The sequence below is a fragment of the Nematolebias whitei genome, chromosome 21, assembly GCF_014905685.2.
Source record: "Nematolebias whitei isolate Nwh7 chromosome 21, NemWhi1, whole genome shotgun sequence".
NCBI classification, from domain to species: Eukaryota; Metazoa; Chordata; class Actinopteri; order Cyprinodontiformes; family Rivulidae; genus Nematolebias; species Nematolebias whitei.
Window position 1 is genome coordinate 27,510,080 of NC_056518.1, and position 25,174 is coordinate 27,535,253.

General features: G+C 39.4%; 1 protein-coding gene across 1 annotated transcript in view; it reads left to right on the forward strand.

Moving 5' to 3' along the window:
• The window catches only part of bcl11ba (BAF chromatin remodeling complex subunit BCL11B a), a 44,028-nt gene extending 21,961 nt beyond the window's left edge, over positions 1-22,067 (forward strand). Inside the window, exon 3 of the mRNA XM_037695193.1 lies at positions 19,930-22,067. Within this exon, the coding sequence (XP_037551121.1) occupies positions 19,930-21,947 (2,018 nt within the window). The 3' untranslated portion in view covers positions 21,948-22,067. The remainder of the gene's footprint in view (positions 1-19,929) is intronic.
• The last annotated feature ends 3,107 nt before the right edge of the window (positions 22,068-25,174 follow it).

Below are 25,174 nucleotides of genomic sequence, written 5' to 3' on the forward strand. Positions count from 1 at the left end.
TATATATATATATATATATATATATATATATATATATATATATATATTCACATGAATCTGCTGATTTGTGCAGGGGATGATGGGTTGATAAACTCCAAGGTTTATGTGAGAATATTCTGTCATCTTATAAAACATGAATAAAAAAAGCAACAAAATAAAAAAAAACTTAAACGAGAAGCTGAGAAACTCTGAGCAGTTTCCAGACCTCCAAGTTGGACCTGATGGTCCTCATTAAAAGAAATATGTGAGTGGAGCAGGGCAATGGTTTCCAGACTGATGGTCAGGACCCCCACAGGGCACTGGGGGTGCTAAATGATTAACAGAAAAGCAAAACATTTTTGTGCTACATAAGCTTGTTTAGTCACATCCCCCCAAGTAAATTACAAAATATATCACCCTCATGGGGTTTTTAAAGAATTGTGCTTTAGGTTAAGCTGCAAAGATTCAAGGAGGGTGCTTAGAGGAGACATTGAAGGGTCTTCAAAGACTACAAACAGGCCCTTTCTGTTGGGTTCAAATAAATAAATTACAGCATCAATTAACGGTGTGAAGGAACACAATCTTAAACACACTTAAGGTGGCATCTCCCTGGGCTGTGATTCGTTATTAAGCATTCACAAAAAAACATTTCTGAACATTCGCTGCTCAGAGAAATACCTTTTGGGTTAACAGTTACAATGTTCTGCATAAAGATGTGAACAGAGTTTTAACCAGCAGCTTTGAACATTATCAGTCATTAAATGGCCGTTATTAGTTGTTATCATCCCCATAGGTAGGGTTCAGACTGTCCCTCCTACCTCCTAGTAGGTTTAAACGTACGTTCTTATTGCTGATAATAAGCAGCTTTGCACATGTGTAAAACCGGAAGGTTATTTGCTTTATTTAACCCTTAAGCTAAACCTTACCTTACACCTGACCCAGAGCACTGACTCTGAGCCTGTTATCAGCAATAAGAATGTACCTTTAAACCTACTAGGAGGTACAGGAGGGACAGTCTGAAGGCAACCTATGGGGATGATAGCAACTAACATTCAAAGCGGGTGGCTTTTTAACTGCTAAAGCATGGAGTTGAATAATAAAATAAAGTCCAGAATAAAAGTCTGAAAAGAAAAGAAAACCAGCACAAGTGGCTGAAAAAGCCAAATGGCAACAATCCGATTGTAATTGATTGCATTCATAACAGGTGTGCTGACTGATTGGTTGATGGAGCTCAGGTGTGATGGAGGAGCAAATTGCAAACAAAAGAAAATACAAGAATGCAACAAATAGAACAAAGATAAACATGAACAGAATTTTTTTTTTTCCGGTTTGCCATAAAACAAATATGTTACCCTGGTCATTGACGGTTTTCTCTCCAGCAGCTCTTTGATATATATTTTTTAGCCTTTATATCTCCGTCCTTTCAGCTATATCACAGTGCAAACTCTGAATTCCCTCCTGAAGTCTCTGAGCCTTCCTGTGGCAGATCTCTCCCCGCTGAGTCTCAGATGACGCCGGGCTTTGTCTCATCTCCTCCTGCTACAACAGCCGGCTCCTTCTCTGCAGCTTTGAGGATCTGAGCGTGCTGCCGTTCCGTGTGTCGTCCATCATTGCTGGCTTTCTCTGCAGCTCCATGTGCACATTGTGGTTTTACATCAAATCAGAGATGGGTACAAAACGTGGGAGTTGAGGCAGACAACACCTCTGATAGAAGTAACACAAACAGACCTTTCCTAACATTTTATGAAAGAACAACAGATTTTTTTCCCGCCAAACGGAGAATGATGCAGAGAATCTGACAGCTTTTGTTGCTGCAGCAGTTCACTCCGGCCACGCAGACGGGGAGCGTTTACAGAGCGTTTGAGACTCTCGACTGCCCCTCTCCTCTACAATAGTCTGCTGGCGTTTAGTACCGGCCAAATCACCACTTAACAAAAGCTAATTTCTCACTTGGTTAAACTGGGAGGGATTAGGGGCTCAGTGTTGGCGCAATCCATGTTTGGTGAGGAGTGAGGGATGGAAGGATGTTAGGAAAGGATTTAAACCTCAATTACAAGAGGCTGAGGGCTTTGTGTGTCCATGGTGAAGGTGGGACATCGAGCTTTAGTGACTTTGCTGGAAATGTTTGCTGCCTTGTTGTGTGTGTGTGTGTGTGTGTGTGTGGATGTTCACATGCAGCTGAGGGTGACATGGCCTGACAAATACATGTTGATCCTCTTGTTTGGGAGGGTTTAAATCTCTCCAGTTACTATTCGGCTGTACAACACGCCACCACAGCTCAGAAGAGTAATTTAAACCTGTTGGTTTGTTAGTAATGGCAAAAAGCTCCCTGTTAGTTTCTGCATGTCTCTGTAATTAAAACCATCTGAAGGTGTTTTATCAACCTCAGCTGGAGTACGCAAGACTTTCAACCAATTTTACCCACAAATATGTACAATAAATTTAAATCTGGACAAAATTATTGAATCATTAAGACGACGTCTGAAACAGATATAACTCAACTAATCATTCATATAAGATCTTGTCACAATGTATAAATGCAGTGGGTCCCAACCATGGTCCTTGAGGAACACCATCCCGCATGTTTTAGTTGCTGTCTACTAATTTTGTTTTTTAATGATTCATGTGCATCGTTTGTTTTCTGCCTCTCCGTTCCACAGTTTTCTGTGCCTTGTTTTATTTTCACTCCTGGATTATGTTGATTATTTTATCACAGATTAAATATAATCTTGCTTTTTCTCAGATATATATCCTAAACAACCAGAATTAAGCTTCAGGAAACAGTTTTGATTTGTTTCTCTGTCAGCTGATTGAGGAAAGGAGAAAAGATAGAAAGACTAAGAAATGCTCAGTTTATGTCAGCAGGTTAAATATTTTCGTATGTCTACAAACAATACTCATATTGTGTTAATCTGACATCTGCTGGTGTTGAGGAACCTGGTTCAGAAACAGACAGAATAAAGGTTAATTCTAAATTTATTTAACTGAACAAAAACACGAGATGATTAGAATATTTAGCTTTCATATTAGATCTTGTCACATTGTATAAATGCAGGGGTTCCCAACCCTGGTTCTTGAGGAACACCATCCTGCATGCTTTAGTTGTTTCTCTGCTCTAATACACCTGATTCAGTGGTTTAATTACTTCCTTAATTATGGAAGAACATTTTCATTCAAATCAGGTGTGTTGGAGCAGAGGAACAACGAAAACATGCAGGATGGTGTTCCTCAGGGTCCAAGGTTGGCAACCACTGGTACAAAGAACAGCCTAAAATGACTGATAGGGATGTTTGAGTGTTGGTGTAAGTTATAATAAGTATTAATGATTATACAGCATTAGAAATAAAACATTTTAATTAGTCTGTTTGAAACAACCTCAAACGTTTAAAAAATACTCGGTCATTTTAGGAAACATTCAGTCCATTTTTCGCTTCATTCAACACCCACAGAAACTCTAAACTGAAGCAACTTCAACCATACTTGCTTTTATTCTCCAACCGTTTTACTGTTCAGCAGTTTTCTGTGGTCAGCTCGTGCAGAAGTTTACCAAAACTTCTGTGTGGAAGCAATGTGGGATAAGGAGGGAATGGATTCCCCCTGAACATGAAACTCTGGTTTTGTATCAAAGCTTCGCCTCACCCCTGCTGACAACCCTGAATTATTCACTTAGAAAAAAAAGAAAAAGATAAACAAAGCTTGCTGGCTACAGTTGTTCTATCGATTTCTTTGGGCAACATCACAGATAACAAAAAGAGGGCTGCAGGAGAGGAGCCGGCATGTTGCTGTCTGTTTTTTTTCATCTTTAAATAAATCAATATCATGTGTAGTTCTGTTTTTTTTTTGTTTTTCTCCTGAGAAAGCAGAAAGTGTCCTGTTTCCCAGGACCAAAAGTAATACATTTAGATGATGTTTTTATTTAATGTTGTTTAAGCTGAGAGAGCGGTGTCTGTCTGAGGGCCCTCCCATGTGGGAACAGTTTTTCTACCTGCTGGGGAGGCGAAAACTGCCCCATTATCTGCTGGGATCGTTTACAATGCAGAGCGAGGCTCGGGGCTGGCGGGGTAAACAATACTGGCCGAGGGCCAAAAACTGGCAGCCCGTCGTCTGCTGAAAAACACTCGGGCCCTCCACGCTCTTTGTCTTTCTTCGCAGAGACAGACAGAGTTTCACGAAGAAAGCTGTTTTCACAGCCAGCGCAGCGTTGCTGATCATTTCAGGCACAGATTTTATTTATATAATATATCTTTGTTGTATGTTGTGTCAAAGTTTCTGTCTGCACATGTTTTCTCTTCCTGCCTCTGTGACTCCACTTGCAGGCAGGCTCACAAATAAAAAGCATTCCTGGGAGAAAATTGCAGGTTGGCGGGTGCAGGATTTCCTCACCAGAGGGTTTCTCCTGTTTCTCCACTCTTCGCATCGCGTCATGCCGTTGGATCGTCTCAGCGCAGTAGCGTTTGAATGACCACCCATGCAGGCGTTTACAGTGACGGCAGGATTGGAGCCCCTTTCATAAAGTGGGACCCACCAACAGCAGGCGTCAGAACCTCTGAGGACGTCCCGACATGGTTTTTTTTTTAGTCCCTTGGCACCGTCTGCCAGGCAGTAGTGAGGAGTTCCTCTGGCTGGGGAAATCAGATCAGTGAATTCACTACAACAGCTGGATGAAGCTCTCACATGCACAGAAAGCAGCTCCTGCAGTGACCTAAATGTTCACTTCTTGAATCGTATAAAAGTGGCTCACCAGCAATTTGTTGTTCTGTCTACAGGTGTGAAAAATAGTTTGTTTTTCCTGGCAGGTAGATTTTATGAAGGTCGTTTGACTTAAAAATGGCAGAATTCCTCTGCTCCTTAAAATTAAAAACATTTGAGAGATGGCTCCATACATCAGAGCGATTTAATTTTGTTGCTGTTGAAACTTTTTGGGAATTTGTTGGAGGAGTTCGAACAATTTTTTCCTTCCTTTGGCTCAGTTGCTTTGGCTGCTGAGTTGTCTCATCACTTTTCACCTCATCTTTCCTGTCACACTGCTTCTTTTTCCAGGGCTGATCCCAAACCAGGACTGTAAATAGTTGAAGGGTTGTGTGGCTGTTAGCTTTAAAGTTAATCTGTTTAACTAATTCAGCTCATTTACAAATCAATAACATGAACAATAACACACTTGTCTCACTGTGTTGGACCTTCTCAAACAACGCAGTATGCAGATGGAGAACACCTTACAGTATAAATCAGTTTCAACCCATTGTTTTTAACATTTAGTTTCTAATTTTAACTCTGTGTAATTGTATTTAAACAGGTCCATTGGTGTAAAAGTATTGCATCACTTCCAATTAGTGGGTAGCTGTGCGTAATCTCTCCTGTATTCTGATTTATAAGTCTGGTTTCCATGGAAACCTTTTTGAGTTGGTGAATTTTCAAATACAGCCAGCATACTTAGCTTTTGATTGGCAGCTCATTGAGCCTATCGGAGCTTTTATGTGGTGTCCGCAGAAAATCTGTTGGTCTTTTTTGAATAAATCCATGAGAAACTTTTAGTATTTGTGCCATTGTTCTCAGGCTTGAACCAGAACCGGGTCAGTCATCAGGCTGTGGTCCGTTTTGGTTTCTGAACTAATAACTCCCAACTCTAGCATCTAAAGGCATCTGTTTATAAAAAAAGAACTCTGTTTAATCTGTTTTCAGTGGGTTTCAAACATCTGGAAGTCAGTCCAAGGAACATTACGACCCATTTTGACTGTTTCAGAGAGACATTTCGAGATTCAACTTTCAGTAGCAACCAAAATCAAACATTTATTGCAAAAGAATAGGTCTTGAGTTAGTTTGATTATGATAAAAAAAAATAAAAAAAATTAGGAAAAAAATTATTGAAAGCATTTTTGCAACTTTTCATTCAACCTTTATTTAGACAGGTAAATCCCATTGAGCCTCGAGGACTCATTTACAAGAGAGACCTGATAACTTATAGTTGGGGACTGCCTTATCAGGCAGCCACATTTTATTATCCACCTGACAAGGGTTTCTTAACTTTACATCTTAAGCTCCCAGTATGCTCCCGCATACGTATGTACGCGTGTACCTCCTCGTACGTATGCGGAGTTACGCACATACCTCCGCAGGGCATGTCCCGCAAAGCTCAATTTTTACGACCGCGTACGCGGTGTCGCACAATAAACTGCCTGGCAACAGACTGTTTTGTATGCGACACCAATGTATTAAATTCCCCTTCTTCATCCCTGATCAGGCCTTTTCTTTTTTTTTTTTTTTTTTTTTGCCAAGAGGCAAGAGATCTCTTCCTCCTCCGTTGATGCTATGACAGAAATGGTGAGAAATGAAGGAATGTGTCACGAGCAAATTAAAATCAGTCCCAGCATGGCTGCAGGAGGGTCTGGAGATTTCCTTTTGGGTTGATCTGATGTGTGGGCTGCAGGGCCAGCGCTCCGTTTTTTTTTTTTTTTTTTTTAGAACTTTTTATTAACAACATATAAACATAGAACACCGCTGCAGTTGGGGCTGCCAGCTTTCCTTTTTTTTTTTGACCTGTCAATCAATCCAGTAGGCGTGTCAGCTAATGACCAATCGGTGACCTCAATTTGTCCCCAAGGTAAACACACCTTGTCTGCAGAGCTGCTCTGCAGCTGCTCAGGGTGGACGCTCAAGTATGAAGTCTCAACCCTCCGCATACGTATGCGCGTACCTCCATGTGGATGGACGTACGCGGGAGTATACTGGGGGCTTTACTCTTCCATCAACATTAATGCAGCCCAAACCGCAATGTGTACCCCCACAAATGTTATATCAAAATGATCGGCTCGGGACCGTGATGTGTGCTATTACTTTTATTTGTGTTTGGAGTTACCATGGCGATGTAATTTGCAAACAAAGATACAATCTTTTGTATTGAAAAACACTGACCGAACAGCCTCTAACTGCCACAGTGAGGTCACATGACCTAGAGTGGAGAGGTCCCTGAACAAAACACTGATTAACATTTGGAGCCATTTTGGATCAAGATGGCTGCCACAGCTACCTCAGAAAACTCACAATGGACTATAACTCATTGATTTTCAGCCATATTGAGCTGAAATTTTGCATCGTGGTAGCTGAGAGCAAACCCCAACACCTAATACTTTCAAATCAAAATTTTTAAATGGCCGCAACGTGGCAGTCTCTGTCAAAGTTTCTCCAGGAACTTTCTAGTCGTTTTTAATATTTATAGAACAGACTCTTTTGCAATAAGAAATTTTACTCTAACAAACCATCATGTAAGCCGTAGTCATATTCATTTTCTCTTTTTTTTTTTGTTAAAGTGTTTTTGAATTATGTGCTGCGCAGAAAAAGGCTTCACAGACATTTCAAAGTGGGAGAAATGATGGACGAATGAGAACAAAGGTATAATCAACACAAACGATTCTTTAAATTAGGTTTAATTTAACTCTTGACATTTATGAAGACCACTTTAAGCTGCATGAATCATGTGAACACTGTATGAGTTCCATTTGTTCGGTATATGTTCCCTTACAGTGACTCTGCTGCCTTTACTGCACACTTTCAGACCTTATAAGGTTCTGTAGCACAAACTTGTCCCCTCATCTTTTTTTTTTTTTCTCCGTCCCACCATTCCTGCTCGCCCCTCTCTGGTCTGGATCTCCTCGACCTGCTCCACTTCTAACTGCTGTTGCTGTATAAACAAGTCGAGCCTGACCAAAAGTCAGACCCCAGGCTCCAGATCACTCCTCTGTTTTACTTGAATCAACTAAAAATCTAACTTTTGGTTCAAATTCTTGCAGACATTAAATAGGAGACAAATGAGTATTTAACAAAATGTTTAAACTGATCACATGTGCTCAAAAACTCTCCGGATTTGTCTTTTTCAGAGCATGTCTCTGAAGCAGGAGGCTGTCCTGACATGCATGTGTAATAAAATATCAGCTAAAGGTTATGTTCACCTGAAACATCTCCACTTTGCTCTGAAAGCTGGAAAGGTGAAGCAGATCAGAGGGCATAATGTTGAATTCATAAAGCTGTCTGCTTCAGTAAGGAAGAGCAGGTGAGCCGTGCAGGAACAACACAGAAGCAGAGAGATTTTCCTTTTGATGCCGCTGTCAGACAAAGCTGTAATATGTCTTATTCAGACAGGAGAGGCTCTGCTACATCACAGTCTTGGACAGAGCTCTGGCTTGCATGTTCCAGGAGACTCCTACTTGGCTGAGTGCATCTTGGACTAGCTTTGTGTTCGGGGAGGGGAAGGGAAAGAGGGGGGATTTGGATTAGACGGGTGACGGGGAGATGAGTATAGGATCCAAAAATGTGCTGGACCAACATCTCCGTCACATCAAGCTCATGGCAGAGTTCCTCCACTGTGTCTACGCCAACCCTCCACCTGACAAGATGTCGATGACTCAACCTGAGCAGACAAAAACACGAAGGATTGTCTCTAAAAAGAGGATCTGCGTTAATGTAAAAATAAAAAAAACATGGATATTTATGATGTTTCCACTCAGGAAGCTGAACACATTAGTCTGGAAGCAAATCCCTGCAAAAAAAAGGGTAAGTTGTTCTTGGCAGGAGTTCATTGTGTTTAAAAATACTTTGTTTATTACTAGAGTTGGGATCTACTTTTGTCTAATTTTTATTATAATATTTGAAATATGATCAAAAGTTGTTTTTTTTTACACTTGCTTCTTGAAAATGCCCTGCTTACAGAAACTGAAGCCTTCATAAACTCTATTTGAAGGTTAACCAGTTCTTACTGATTTTACAGACGCACATGTGCACGGTGTAATTGGATTGGTAAAGCAGCCATGTCCCGATAGAGTTTGTTAATAAATCTAAATGCTTTGGTTCTTTTGCAGATTTGCACCAATAAATTAAATCTGGACAAAATCTTAAATTAAAAGGTCTGCAAGCAGGTTTGTTTCTACTGGCACCCACTTTAATAAGAACCAAAAAAGGCAAAAAAAAAAAAAAGGTGTATGAAGAACAGATTTAATTATAAGTATATATTAATATTATTAATTTAAACCATGCAAATGCCATTGATGTCACAGATCTTTTTTGCAAGGGAGGCCTGGCCCTAAAGGCAGCCCAACATGCGTGTTTTGGACTGTGGGAGGAAACCGGAGTACCTGAAGAAAACTCGCAAACATAAGAACATGCAAACTCCAAACAGAGAGTCCAAACCAGGGATTGAACCCAGGCTCATATTTCTGTGAGGCAACAGTGTTAACCACTGAGCCATCCTGCTACCCATATCTGATTCAGAACTTGGGTCTGGGAATGACATTAAACCTGGAAATTCAGCAGGATTTGCTTCTTGTCATGCTCAGTGACCAGGCTAATTAGCATTAGCTACGAGCTCGGCCTGGCTGTGCTGACCACAATAATTTGGTTGTTTGGAGTCACCATTGAGACGTACCAGTAGAACTATAAAGGCAGACAGAAATCAAGCAGAGCTTGACCAAAGTAACTTATCTGAATCTGGCTCCCCCTTGTCGGCCTTGAATTGGCCAACCATCCCAAACTCTCCTGGATGTTAAGTGAACAAGAAGCTCTGCTCCCCTCCACCCGCTTCCTTCCCGAGGACATCTGTGGACCTGCGTCAGAGCTGAGCCAGCTGATAGACACTGCACTATCTCTTATCAGGACTATGGAAATATCTGGCAGTGTTCATGGACAAACTCACCACATTCGTCGGCCTTCCTCATGCACATGCATTATAATGTCATCAATATGTTGCCATTTCTCTGCTGATGTCTTTTTTTTTGCAACTTTCACACTTTCCCATCTAGAACACAGTGTGAAATATGATTTTTTTTACAGCTCCTCTTCCCTTGTGTTTCTCTTTTCCTTATCTAAATGAAAAGGGCAGCACCTCCCACGAGGCTGCAGCCTCGGACACCTCCATCTACCCATGTCTGTTGGTTTGTGTTTTACATGGACTCTACTGAAATGTAATTTGGATGTGCTTAGGTGCAATGATAATAAAGCTGATTCTGATTAGCAGTTCAAGCTAACAATGTTTTCCTAAACCCAACATAGTTACAATATTTAAAGTGATGAGTCACTATTCTCCATTTGAGATGTAGGAACTAGATGAAATGTTTTGTACAAGTCTCACATGCTCAGTAAAAAAAAAAAAAAAACTAAACTAAAACAATGATCTAAAATGTCAATCCCATGATGCTCTCTGCTACAACTGATCAAACTTGTGTTTTTTTTTATTATTTATTGTCATTTTTTTGTGTTTGCTCATGGTTCAGTTTTAAAATGAGTTCTTCATTTAAAAAACAAAAAAACAAAAACAAGATTTACTGATAAAATGAGCAGCTATAATTATGTTCTCTGGTCATCAGTGTTTTCTCTGAATGGTGTTCAGCTAAAATAAATTCATAAATAAACAGTTTACACAGCACACACACAGAATAACAATAAATATCTGTGTTCATATTATGCCATCATTTTAAATTTTGGGGTCTTTACGACTTTTAGAAGAGCCAGCTGTGACACATTAGTTGTTTGCGTTGTGGTTATCAGTGAAACGTTAGAGCCGTATTGGTTTTGTTGCATTGAAGATAGCTGCGTATAACACACACGGACAGGATGACAGATGAGAAGAGCTGCAGTGTTTCAGCTACTTTCCAAATAACACATCAGCTGAGACCTGATGAAGTGCAACAAAAGGCTCTTTAACTGTCACATCAGCCTCAGTAACAGGAACATTTCATCAACAGACACGTTCAGAGTGACATGTATCAGCTGTGACCTCAGTGTCGTGTGTGTGTGCAGGATTATAAAGACTGCCGAGGCTCTCCCTGCCACTCAGACAGTTCATACATGCTCCCCAGGTGCAGCGGTGCAGGCCAGTGTGTGGGATTAGCTGGTATGCTCTGGCACTCTCCTCTCGTAATCCTTCTAATTTGTTAACAGCAGGCAACACGCACACACAAACACACACACAGCCGTTTGTTTTTGGATTGCGCTCGCTTTGACTCATCTCGTGGCGTGAGGGACGGAGGATCTCCGCTCTCGTCTTATTCTTTCAGCTGCCGCTCGACTCCTCTAATGAGCTAAGTTCAGCCTAATGTGGTTCAGCTCTCTTTTCAAGTTCACAGTACAAGCTTTTTCTTGTCAGGAGTGCAGGCCTTGTCCACACACGTGCACACACACACACACCTTGTACACTAATAATCCTTTGCTGGCTGGATAATATGACGGCCTGAAGCTAAAGTTAGCAAGCTGGGATGAAAGAGTGATTACAGGAAATCAGAAAGCAAGAATAAATTGAGCTCAAGTTGATTTTTAAAAAATCTGGATTAGTCTTTGTTCTGCTGCAAACCAACACCTAAAGTTCACTTTAATAGTGTGAATGTTTATGAAGCATTCACTCTATTGTGATCCATTTTTCCTTCCGTACATGTTTCAGCATCTTTCTTGTTCCACAATTTGTGTGCTAATTCAACAAATCATATATCAAGACGTCCAGCTTGCTCAGGAGGAGGGTGCTATGACTTTTAGTATTGGTGCAACTTTAGCTTTTTTAAAATATTTAGCCTTTTCTGCCATTGTTTTTTCCTAATAGAAAATTAATTAAGCTCATTTTACATCCTTCAGATCTTTAGATCTGTTTACAACCTTTTACTGCTCCTTTCACATTTTGTTTTGGTTCAGCTACTTTCAGCATTCTTGTGCAAATTTAAACTTTTTTCAGCTACTTTCAGCAGGTTTTTTTTCCAGCTGTTTTGTGCTCCTTTCAGAATTTTTCTAATAACTAGAACATTTTTGTGCTTCTTCTAACTTTTCTGCTATTTCAGCTTGTTATGCTAATTTCAACTTATTTCTGCTAGTTTCAACTTTTTCCCGCTATTTCAGCTACTATTTAGCTGTTTTATGCTAATTTAAGCATTTTCAGCTAATTCCAGATTTTTGCGCTCATTTCAACTTTTTTCTGTCTAATTCGGCAAAAATGTGCTCCACTTCCTTATTGTAATTTGACTTTTTTCTGCCTTTTAAGCTACTTTTTAGCTTTTTTTTAAACCAATTTCAGCTTTTTTCAGATACTTTCCAGTTTTTTAAGCTCATTTCAGCTTCTTTCATTCTAATTGACCAAACGTGTTCTGTTTTCTTATACTAATTTAAGCTTGTTATAAATTTTTAGCTACATTTTTAGCATGTTTAGCTAAATTCAGCTGTTTTTAGATAAATTCAACATTTTTGTTATAATTTCTGCTCCTGTTAGCCTAACTTCTTTCTGAAAATTTCAGCTTGTTATGCTCATTTCAGCTTTTTTCTACTAGTTTCAGCATGTTCTGCGATTTCAGCTACTATTTAGCTGTTTTATGCTAATTTAGCATCCAGTTATTCTTTAATCAACACCATAATGTCCAACAATAATGGCAAAAACCCTCCAAAATATTTAATGTAAGGTCAAACTCAGGTTGAAAAGAGTGAGTTGCCTTTTTCCGCTTGTTTGAAGCAGCTCTTTCAGCTCCGGTGATGGTCTTCCTCTCTCTACTTTCTGTTTCGACTGACAATCGAGTTTAGAGAAATCCTTAAGTTTTGAGATATGATCTTCCATTTTGTCTAAACAAATTTAAATGAGTTTACTGTTTGCTACACTCCCGCCCCTCTACATAACAAGGTGCATTCATTGTCCCTATAGGGCAGTACTGCCCCCTATAAGTGAGGCACAATACTTTCTGCCTCACCCTGTGTATTTTAACCTTGCATTTGTGACCGATTAGAAAGAAGAAATATGTCACACACATGCATTCAATATATTAGACTATAGAACATCAGCATGTGCAGCATATGTGTAATCAAACACGTATATTGGATATATAAAGTGAGACTGTAATGGGCATGCTCCAACCACCTACTTCATATATTTTGTGTGACACAGCGCCCCCAGAGGTGAACAGCAGCCCTACACTGCCTCGCCCACATTTCTTCCATGTGCTTGAACAGGTAATGCATAAATTATAAGATTTTGACCATTGAAATGTTGAAATAATTCAGAAAACAGTTTTATATAAACGTTTTATAGAACAGTCAAGTGGTCAAATGTATTTTCTCTTATCATCGTTAGTATTTTACTTACCATAAGAGGCACGGACTCACCTGCCTCCCCTGACTGCTCATCACTGGTTTGATGCCATGTACTCTGCTGGTCTTGGTCCACTGTGTTTTCTGAAGTCCACAGTCCACACAGCATCTACCAGGACATTTTAAAGTACTTCATGCTTCCTTCTGCTGAGGAGCTTTATGGAGATGATGATTTCATTTTTCAACAGGACTTGGCACTGGCCCACACTGCCAAAAGTACCAAAAGCTGGCTGTTTAATATTCTTGTTTTGAGCTTTCTGAGACACTGAATTGTGTTTTTTCATTATTTTGTAAGCCATAATCATCTAAATGAGAAGAAATACAGGCTTGAAATATTTCACTCAGTGTAGTGAATCTATCAATGGGTTTCACTTTCTGAAATTACTGACCCAAAAAAAACAAACTTTTTTTCAGTTTTCAATTTTTTTAGATGCACCTGTACCTGAAGGTTCACCTCTTGCCCTTTCTGTGCAGAGTTTGCACACTTTTCCAGTACACGTCGGTTTTCTCCAGGTGCTCCGGTTTTCATCACACAGACATGCATGTTAGGTTCACTGTCACATGTCCCTTGATGTGAGTGAAAGAATAAATTAATGCAGCCGTTTTTATTTTTTTATTTTGTGCTACAGTTATATTTGTATTAGGACTGGAAGTAATAACACATCATCTACAAGCATCAATGTAGAAAACAATATTGCATCTTTTTATGTATGTTCAGTACGTTGCCACATCAGCATAAGCGTTTAGATTCATACTGTTTGAGAAACTCATTCAGAAGAAAATAAAATTTTCTTTTCAACGAGTGCTTTTGGAAAAATTAAAAAAGTTTGTGCCATGAGGAGTTTTGAAACATTCTCAAAGGAATAAGAGCTTTTTAATAACATTTTTATTTATAGAGCATGTTTAAAAGAGCACAAGCTGACCCAAGTGCTGTCTTAAAAAGACAACATTTAAAATAACTGAGACTTAGGAGGCAAAATGAATCAAAACAAACCGATATTTGCTGTCCGATGGCGATTTGGTGCGAACTTAAAGTGAATTAAAGTTTCCAATGAGTTTTCTTTGTTAACCTGTTATATGAGAGCCCAGCTTAGGGCCATCAGGCTGACAATAAATCACAGGAGGGTTTTGATCTTTTGTTTTGTGTCCAGCAGCATCTGTAGATCTGAGCTCAGAGATGACTCACATCTCCCACCAGGACTTTCAGAGTCTGGTCAACCAAAGCTCTGAGAGGACGACGTAGACGCTGCAGATAAACTCTGCCGTCGGAGCCAAACATCACCAAAATATTTAATTAAAGCCGTTACTGTATGTGGTTCTGTAGTGATTCGAGTTGTGCGCTATTAAATCCAATTTAAACGCACGTTGGGCGACTTTAAAAGGCTCCACTCGAACCACTTCATTCAAAACTAACAGACTGCTTAAAAAGAATGCGGCGCCGAGCGAGCGCTGCGTTTGAAACGATCTCATTAGGCGAAGAGACACATGAAATAAACTCGTCTTAATTCCGCAGAAGCAGCAAAGTTGGGTGCTGTTGTTCTCGCTGTGAGTGGGATGTATGCACACACAGAAACACACCAACGTGTCAGATGTCAGCAAAAAGGTTGTCATGCAGTGACACTCATGAAACCTGAATAAGTCGCAATATAAGAGAACAGAATGAAAACTAAAGAAATTGCATTTCCTGCAAAAATGCAGTGTGAATGCTTCTTGTAGAAGGATTTGCAGAACAGCAGGCATTAGCTAAAAACTTGCTTAATTCTAGTTTAACTGAAAGAACAAGCTTAAACTTGGCAGAAGAAAGCAGAAATAACATTTTTGCCCACCGAATTATGTGTAATAAGCAGAAATAAGCATAACAATTAGGAAATTAGCTAAAAAAAGGCTGAAATTAGCACAAAAATCAAACTGCTGAAAAGGCAGGGGAAAAGCTTAAACAACCAGAAAGAAGTGGAAGTAGTTGAAATGAACTAAAAGTGGAATTAGCTGAAAAAGCTAAAATTGGCATAAAAACTGTTAAAATAGTAGCTGAAATTGCAGAAAAAAGTTTGAGCATAACATGCAGGGATTAGCAGAACAAAGTTAATTGAGCAGCAGGAATTACCACAAAAAACTAGAATTCCTCTGAAAACAGCTGAAAATGGCTAAAGAAATGCTAAAAAAAAGGTAGCTGAAAATGTAGAACAAGCTTAAATTAGCAGAAAAAAGCTGAAAGAACACGTTTGCCCAACTATGCTGAAATAAGCAGAAATGAATACAAAAAGGCTGAAATAAGCACGAACAGCTGAAAAGTAGCTAAAAAGGCAGAAGGAAGCTTAGAAAGTGGAGAGAGCACATTTTTGCTGAACTGGGCTGGAAAAAGTTTAAATGAGTGCAAAATATGTGGAATTAGCTGAAAATGCTAACATTAATATTTAAACAGCTAAATAGTAGCTGAAATAGCAGAAAAAGCTAAAACTAGTAGAAATAAGTTGAAATGAGCATAACAAGCTTAAAGTAGCAGAAAGAAGATAGAAGAAGCTCAAAAGTTTTTCAGTTAGCAGAAATAAGCTGAAAGGAGCACAAAACAAGCAGGAAAAATAACCTGCTAAAATTAGCTGAAAGTAGCTGAAAATGTTATAATTTGCACAAGGAAGCTGAAATGAGCTGAACCAGAACAAACTGTAAAAGGATCCGTAAACGGTTGTAAACAAATCTAAACATAAGAAGGATGTAAAATGAACTCAATTCATTTTCAATGAGACAAAAATGCCATAAAATGCTAAATATTTGAAAAAGCTAAAGTTGCACCAATACCAAAAGTCATAGCATCCTTCTCCTGAAAGAGCTGAACGTTTTGTTGAAATAGCTTGAAAACTGTGAGACGAGAATCATGCCGAAAAATGTACGGAAGAACAATGAATCACAAAAGTGTGAATGTTTATGAAACATTCACGCAATGAGCTCAAACAAGATTACAGTTTAATGACAGAAACAGCAACATTAAATGACAATCCAGCTATGATCTCATTGAACTTTAGCTCATTATTTGTAAAACTAACTGAAGTTTTAGCCATTTTTTTGCCTTTTGAGATTCATTGATTAAGGCACTTATCTTAAATAAAAATGGCACCAAAAGTTAATCAGTTGTAGATTTAGATAACGATGAAAATATAAAAATCCATTTAATGGTTCATGGCTCAGTTTGCTAACAAACAGGGTTCACTTCAATAGTTAATACTAAAGTTTTAAGCAAATGTTTTGCATAGTGACCAGCACTTTAAGTGTGTTATGGGCAGGACTCTCAACTACCACCACACCAAATTTTCACTCAATATCTGTAAAACTGAACGAGTTATAACCATTTGCGCATTTTCTATCCAGAAAGTTGTGGCAACCACCTTGAATCCAATGTTAAGATGCGCATCCAATGATTTTTTTTTTTCTAATAGTTTTAATCAAATCTGTCCTGTGGTTTATTAGATATTTTGCCGGCAGCCAGAAACACGAACAGCTCCCTGCTCTCCGCTCAGCTTCTGGCTGCAGAGATCTGGGGATCTGTGTAATATCTGGACCGTGCTGCGTTGACACTCGCCGTATTAATCGCACAGTTTATGGCGGCGCACACTCCCCCCTCTGTAATTGTACATATTTGACTCCTTCTCTCTTTCCTCCCTCCTTCATGTGTAATAGCTGTGATTTAATTTAGCTATTTAACCTGTAATTCTAGCAATATTTATTGAGGAGCGAGGGGGAGAAAATTGGGCCATTAGCCGCCCCAGATGAATACACTGTGATGAAAATGAACGCTGCTAACTGCCAGTTGACCTCTGCACCTTTGCTTTTCTAGTCTCTCTTCCATTTTTTTATTAGCAGCAGCAGCAGTAATTACAGCAAATTGAATTATAGTGAAAACTGGAATCGGTGGGTAATGAGAATTTTCTTCTGTGTGAAAGTGAAGACGGGAGGTTTCACCTGGAGCCAGGATGGACAAATGAGGGAGGAAGAGGAGGAGGAGAGACAGCTTTTGTTTGCAAATTTGATGGTTTTGACATTATATTTAGTGTGACGATCATAATATGTATAAATATTCCTACAGAACTCACTTTTTTCTTTTATTTTTCCGTGTAACTGAATGTAGGCAGAGATCCAGGCTGCATTTCCACACAGAAACCACACACTGATGCCGTCAGCTGTTTATGACTCCTTTTTTCAAGCAATAACTTCTGTTTGCCAAACGTGCTTGCTGTATACATGCATGTTTACTGAGCCGTTTTGCTACTGAGCATTTTTCCTCTTTTTCTCTCATGTAGACGGTTAAATAAACCCACAGAGAGGATGGAAAGGGGCCAAATGTGACCCGGCAATACGAGGAAAAATATCTGGCAAAAACCCTGCAGCTAATTTTTCTTATTCATGAGTAGCTTTAAACAACTTTGCATTATTTATTTGAAAAGAATGACTTGAAATCCAAGAATGTGTTATAATTTAATTAACGCAAGGAAAACGGATCGCTCATTAACCTTTATGCTCTGAACCAGTGGTTCCCAGTACTGGTCCTTGAGGAACACCATCCTGCACGATTTAGTTGTTTCTCTGCTCCAACACATCTGATTTAGTGATTTATTTACTTCATCAAGTTCTGCCGAAGCCCGTTAATCACACATTCTTTCAAATCATCTGTGTCAAAGCAGGGAAACAAAACATGCAGAGTGGTGTTCCTCAAGGAAGAGTGTTGGGAACCACTGCAGTTTGAACTACCTGCTAACATCTGCAGCTGTTTTTGCCACATCTTTTCCTTAAAACTCTTTTTCCAAATGTGTATTGTGATAATGCAACGCACAGAGCATGTTTAGGGCTCGTTCAGCCTGCAAGCCTTAGCGTTTCTATAAAATAATGTAAATACTCATACAACAGGTTATCACTCAGTGTGAGAGGGGGTGGGCGGGGACGTCACACTCAGGGAGAGGACGGAAGGATCTTTGCAGTGTTTCCTTCTTCATTCCATAAAACCCAGAGTTCTGCGTCCAACCAAATAAAGTGATGAGCGGCTCCTTCGCCCTCCCTGTTTTTTTTTTCATATGGAAATAGGAAATAATGGGGTGATTAAATAGAGTCGTATATTAAAGTACAGCTGACATTAGAATTAGCATAATGTGCTCTCGCCTCAGGCTGCATACTTTATTTGCCATCTGCGTTAGACTCCTTTCCCCTGGGAGGGCGCTTGCGCAGGCACACACGCACACACACCTTCTTTCTCTCTCACACACAAACAGACACACACTTTCCCTAAACAAAAACCACGACCCTCTCCTTCCAGTGTGACCAGAGAGGAGAAGCTTCTCAGTGCATTAGTTCACTGACTGAAGCACACTCACACACACATATGTACCCCCCCCCCCCCCCCCCACACACACACACACACACACATACTGACTTTACTGAGCAGACAAGAAGTTTGAAGGAAGATGACAGGAACAGAGGGAGTGAATGTTTCTGTTTTTGAAGTGTTAAGATTCAACACTGAAACAGCTTGTGATTGTGAGAAACATGCAGACAAAAGCTGAGACATGGGGAGCTGTTATTTTCATTGTATGTGTGTGTGTGTGTGTGTGTGTGTGCATGTGTGTTAATGTCCGCTATAATTAAGTCAAAAAGCCTTACAGGACTGTGGAGGAGAACAGCTGTTCCACCTCCTTGCTGCTACTCCTTAATGCAAACACACTCAAGTCTGCGACGAACTGTGAGATTTGCTCATGAATTATTCAGATTTTTATTTATTTATTATTAAATAAATTATCAAATCATAAAATGAACGTGGTGTTTATTTCAATAAAACAAATACTTTTTTTTTACACTTTTAAACTAAATGGAATTCAGTAAATTACAAAATTTGAATTATTTTAATGCATTTTTTTTAGGAAACATTTACATAAAAAAACTTTACATATATTTCATAGTTTTTTTTAATATGCAATTTGTATATATGTATTTGTCAGTATGCACACTGTGCAGATGCACACTACAACACACACATAATGAAACAATTAGAGCAGCATGTGTTTTGCACGCTATCTGAAATTGGAGTACTAGGTCAAGAAAATGAGCTTTCATTGAATAAATACAAGAGAAAACAAGAGCACAATTAGCATGACCTCAGTGTATGTTTGTACTTTGGAAATGTGTGTGTGTGGGGGGTAGGGTGTGTGTGTGTCAGTGAATCCCACAGTATCTGTGTGGTTAATACATTAAAGCAGCTGCATTATTCCTCCAAAGATTCTAAAAATCAGGTTATTATGGTTAATCCCATGTGTCTCAGGGCCCTTTTTTTATTTAATTTGAAATTCTGGAAAACCGTAATTAAACCATGTTTTAGAGTCTCCAGTGAAAGCATGTTAGAAAATAAGAGTTTAAATCCCCTAAAATGTTTTTAAGTGTCATATGCAAGATGCTCACCTTTGGTGTCATTCACTGGGTTAGTAGATGGTTTAGTTTTTTTGAATAGTACTGAATAAGCTAGAATTGAATGATAATGCATCTCTTTGCCTTTAGTGAGACATTCAGCACCCTGTAATTGAGGACTCATCTAAAAAGTTGGCCAGTCCAGAATGAAAATGCACTTGCACTATGTATGTCACTTTTATGTGATAACATGATGAGAAAAAGTTTTTCCAGCTACCGAGCGTATTAGACAGAATGTTTGCTTGTTGCCTAATAACTGAAAAAAGTTCATACACTGCAAATGAGCTGTTAATAATAAAAATATTTAACATGTTAATTCTGTTAAAGTTGCATATGTATTCATCTTAAATGATATACCTCTTAAAAGGAATTGATGTATGAATGATTTATTCTGTCTTTTGTTGTCTGCAGGTGGCAGAGATGAGCCCTCTAACTACATATGTACCACCTGTAAGCAGCCATTTCCCAGCGCCTGGTTTCTGCTGCAGCATGCCCAGAACACCCACGGCATACGCATTTATCTGGAGGCCAACCCCTCCAGCACCGCCCTCACCCCTCGACTCACCATGCCTCCTCCAATGGGCAATGACTCCATCCCTCAGTCTCCACTAACCAGCTTTCTGGGGGACAACAATCCCTTTCATCTACTGAGGATGACGGGACCTTTACTCCGAGAACCACCCCCTGGTTTTGTGGAAAACCGTCTCCCCAACACCCCACCATTTGTCAGTCCGCCTCCCCGCCATCACCTGGACCCCCATCGACTGGACCCCCATCGACTGGAACGCCTTAGTGCAGAGGAAATGGGCCTCATCTCCCAGCACCCGAGTGCCTTTGAGAGGGTGATGCGGCTAACACCGATGGCCATAGAGTCACAGTCCATGGACTTTTCCAGGCGGTTACGTGAGCTGGCAGGGAACACTAACAATGCCACACCACCCCTCTCACCCAGCAGGCCCAACCCTATGCATCGACTATTAAACCCCAATCCCTTTCAACAAGGGCCTAAATCGCCCTTTCTAAGTACCCCTCCTCTACCACCAATGCCCCCAAACAGCACCACCCCTCCTCAGACACAGAACAAAGTCAAATCCTGTGAGTTCTGTGGTAAGACATTCAAGTTCCAGAGCAACTTGGTGGTGCACCGGCGCAGTCATACTGGGGAAAAACCATACAAGTGCCAGCTGTGTGACCACGCCTGCTCCCAGGCCAGCAAGCTGAAGCGCCACATGAAGACCCACATGCATAAGGCTGGATCCATGACAGGGCGCTCAGATGATGGGCTGTCCATCACAAGCTCACCAGAACCAGGAACTAGCGATGTTACTGGTGAGGGCATTAAAAATCGCGATGGGGATTTCCAGGGGGAAGGCAATGAGGAAGAAGAGGAAGAAGAGGAAGAGGAAGAGCTTGAGAACGAAAGTCGACCAGAATCAAACTTCAGTATGGAGTCTGAGTTTTATCGTAACAGAGAAAATGGTGCTAAGCCTCCCTCAGAGGAGAAGTCTACTCTGGCCCTTGAGAAAATGGTGGATGGTGGGCCACTCAACTCCATACAGCAGTACAATAATTTGATAGTCGACAATCGTAAAAGGATGCCCTTCTCCAAGAGGGGATTAGATGGCCAGCGGGACACTGGAGATGACAATTCAGTAGTTGGGGAGATGAACCACCACCAGCAGGAGGAGCGGACAACCATTAATGGCCGGAACTGTGGCTCCGGTGACTCTTTCTCAGGCCTCTTTCCCCGAAAGCCCACCCCCATCACCAGCCCTGCTCTGTCCAACTCCTCAAACAAGAGGATCAAGATCGAGAAGGACTTGGACATTCCCCAGGCTCCCCACATTCCTTCTGAGAATGTGTACTCCCAGTGGTTAGTGGGCTATGCTGCCTCACGCCATTTCATCAAAGATCCTTTCTTAGGCTTCACTGACTCCAGACAATCGCCCTTTGCCACCTCCTCTGAGCACTCATCGGATAATGGCAGCTTGCGGTTCTCAACGCCTCCAGGAGACCTGCTGGATGGCGGCCTATCTGGCCGCAGCGGCACAGCCAGTGGGGGCAGCACACCTCACCTAGGCGGAGGTCCTGGTCCAGGTCGACCCAGCTCCAAGGACGGGAGGAGGTGCGACACCTGCGAATACTGTGGCAAGGTGTTTAAAAACTGCAGCAACCTGACAGTGCACCGGCGCAGTCACACGGGAGAAAGGCCCTACAAGTGTGAGCTGTGCAACTATGCATGTGCTCAGAGCTCCAAGCTCACCCGCCACATGAAGACACATGGCCAGCTCGGTAAGGAGGTCTACCGCTGTGACATTTGCCAAATGCCCTTTAGTGTATACAGCACTCTGGAAAAACACATGAAAAAGTGGCACGGAGAACATTTGATGACAAGTGAGGTCAAAATCGAACAAGCAGAGAGAGCCTAAGGCGCATTTACAAGTTCTGAACCATTCTTGGACTAAAAGAGATAAATAATAAGGGGATATCTGGATACTTTTATATTAATTTGGGGTTAGTTTTGTGTTTTTGAAAAAAAAAAAAAAAAACTACCAACTGAGAACAAAAAGTGAGAGCAGAGATTTTAACAACTGAAGCTGTCTAAACTGCCTCATTTGGCATTCGTTTTTTTTAAACAATCAGTCTGTTGAGTTATAAAATGTGTGGAGCCTTTAACTGTGCAATAATTTCTGTATTTATTGAATTTTGTATTTTGGCATGTGCAGGTACATTTTTATTAGATATATTCTTTTTTGTTTACGTTGGTTCTGCTTTTTTTATTTAATTTTTACTTACACAACATCCTGAGAGTACTTTAGAGGGCAAATGTCCATTTCAGGTTTTTAACTTTGGCCAGTGCTTGTAGGAAATTTGTAATTTAGTGTCTTGAGAAGATGCCAAGTTCAGTCTTCAATTTGAAAGGTAATTGATAATGCTAGAATTAATTTAATTTGTGATGGCGATTTGCGAACAACAATCCTTTAGCATAGTAGCACGAAATGACTCTAAATTGTGTCAAATAACTGGAGATGTAACAGAGTGTCAAAGTTTTATGAAAGAGGATCCCAAGATCCATAAACCCCGTCTCCTCCTGAGAACATCCAAACCAGACAGATACAATTTCCACAAGTCCGCTGCTGACTGGTACCAAGTGCCAAACTTCAACAACGCTATGACAACCATCTCTTGTTTCTTCTCGTTTTCACACCACATCCTCTGTCATTTACACACACACACTGCATTATTGCATGAAGCCGCCTGATGTTTAAGTTTAATTATTTATTAGCATGAAGCTAAGACGAGTCTGCATGGAGAGATTTAGGACAAAAACACAGCGAGCACAGAAACATCTCAGGGTAAAATATAACTACGCTTTTTGTTTTTCGTTTTACCAACTCAATTCTTTATTGTAGTTTGACAAAAACAACAAAAAAGTTTAAAGCAGTTCGATTTCATACAGAAAGGAGAAAATCCTCAAGGTTTTAATCTAATTACATATTTTATTTCATATTTTGACTTTAATTTTCATAGAAATTAGTAAATTGCTAAAACTATTTGAAAAATATTGCTATGAATTTTGAGCTAATTTTAAAAAGTAAAATCTGATGTGATGTTTAATGTGAAATGAAATATTAGCAGATAGTTAGTTCACACGGTGCACAATCTTAAATATGAGATAAAATAACGTTTAATCATTTTCAGCTCAAACTATTTTATAGAATATACGTATATGATAACTCAATCTACTGCTATTTCTGTCGCCCTCAGTAACATTGTAATTGAGTCATTCATTGTAAATGAGCCCTTGTGACTCAATGAGACTAACCTGTATAAATAAAGGTTGAAAAAAAAAAAAGACATCTCTCCACAAAATAAATGAATAAATAAAGAAATGTAGATATTTTTTTGTTGCTGCTTGGCTTTAGCTGCCATCGATGCTGAAGTGTGTTTTTCCTAAAAGAGGAGCACATTAAAAATAATTTTTCCGCTTTCGTAAAAAAAAAACGTATTTCTACAAACAAAAAAACAAATATTTTTCTTATTGTTATTAATTTCAAAACTTGTGCTGAACATTAGTTTCCTTAACATTTAGCCACCCACAAGAGGCAGCCCCCCTTTTGTCATGCTAACAGTTATTAGCATAGAGAAATGTTTGGTAACTAAACATGTTTATTTTCCGAACCCATGTCACATTTTTTTGCATTTTATTGTTGCTTTTTTGTTGTTGTTGAAACATTCCAACTCCATGAAGACAGATTTACTTTACAAGCTGACAGTTCTGAACTAATCAGCAGTTTATGATTTTTCCGTCTGTCGTCTGCAGACATAAAAACAGCCGACGTCGGGACACAAAGGGGTGTGGAGCTTGGGATCTCCTGAGGCTTAAGTGTCAGGATTGTTGGGCTGAGCTTTCCCAAAGCTGGCACTATAAACAATTAACAAATGAATTAACAAGGATAATAACAAATTATTTGGACTATTTCCGTTTTGCTGTTCAAGTCGACATGAGTGTGCCTTGACTTAAGATCTTCCTATTTATTGTCTCAGACAAACTTTTATGAAGCATCAAATTGAAGTTTTAGAACAAACGATGCAAACATGTTATCACTTTATTATGTAATTCGACACCCCAACAGAAAAAAACCGAGAACATGACTTTATGTTTAGGATTATCCAGCACAATTTTAAAGCGTCTCTGTGTGTATATATGTATGCAAATGTACATATAAAGGCACAAACCTTTAAATAGAAATATATAGAGATCTATATCAAACTCCACACTCATGAGAACACCATCAGATCAGGCCTGGATCAGGTAAAAACATTTTAAAATATCAAGGAAGAGAAATAAATCAGATACTAGAAAATATTTCAGTGCACTCTGTCTTAAATAAGTTTACAGTATTATTACAAGGGTAAAAATAATACTTGTGTTTCTGTGCATTATTTTATTTTATTTTGGTTGCTTCAAAACTTTTTTTTTTTTTTTTTTAGAAAGCCAATGTGGCGCTGTGTACATGGATTTTATTTAAATATTATTATTTTTGTTACATTACAGTTTGATTTTTCTTGTGTGTGACATGTTTTAGTATAAATATATACATATAAATATATAAATATATATGACATTTTTTCTGGTTTACTGTAAAAGTATAACAGTATTTGTAATATCCAGGAATGCCAGGGCATTTTACAAAAAAATAAATAAAATAAATACAATAAAAAAAAAAGAAGAACAAACAAACAAACAAAAAAAATGCCGTTCTTTTTATTTTAAACCTTTATTTTACAGTCCAAATTCAACTGTGGGTCTCTGCAACTGCATATTTTTTATTTTTTTTTGTCAATGTAAACTGTAAAAGTCTTAATTTTAAGTAATTTTTTCTTCTGGCTTGGGTGTAAGGAATTGAAAACTAAAAGAAGCCTGAGCTGAAACACTTTGTGGTGGTGCTGGGGGGGTGGGGGGGTGTTTGCTGTGCAGGGTGGAGGGGTTGGTGCTCCATCAGCAAGTTGAGCTTGCTGGATCGTTGCTTCTGCTTTGCAGAAAAAAACAAACAAAAAAAAAAAAAAAAACTGAGAATCCTGACTTGTATCTATTTTTCTTCTTCTGGAATGGATTAATCTTCATGGATGGTTTGAAATACACGTGTAGACA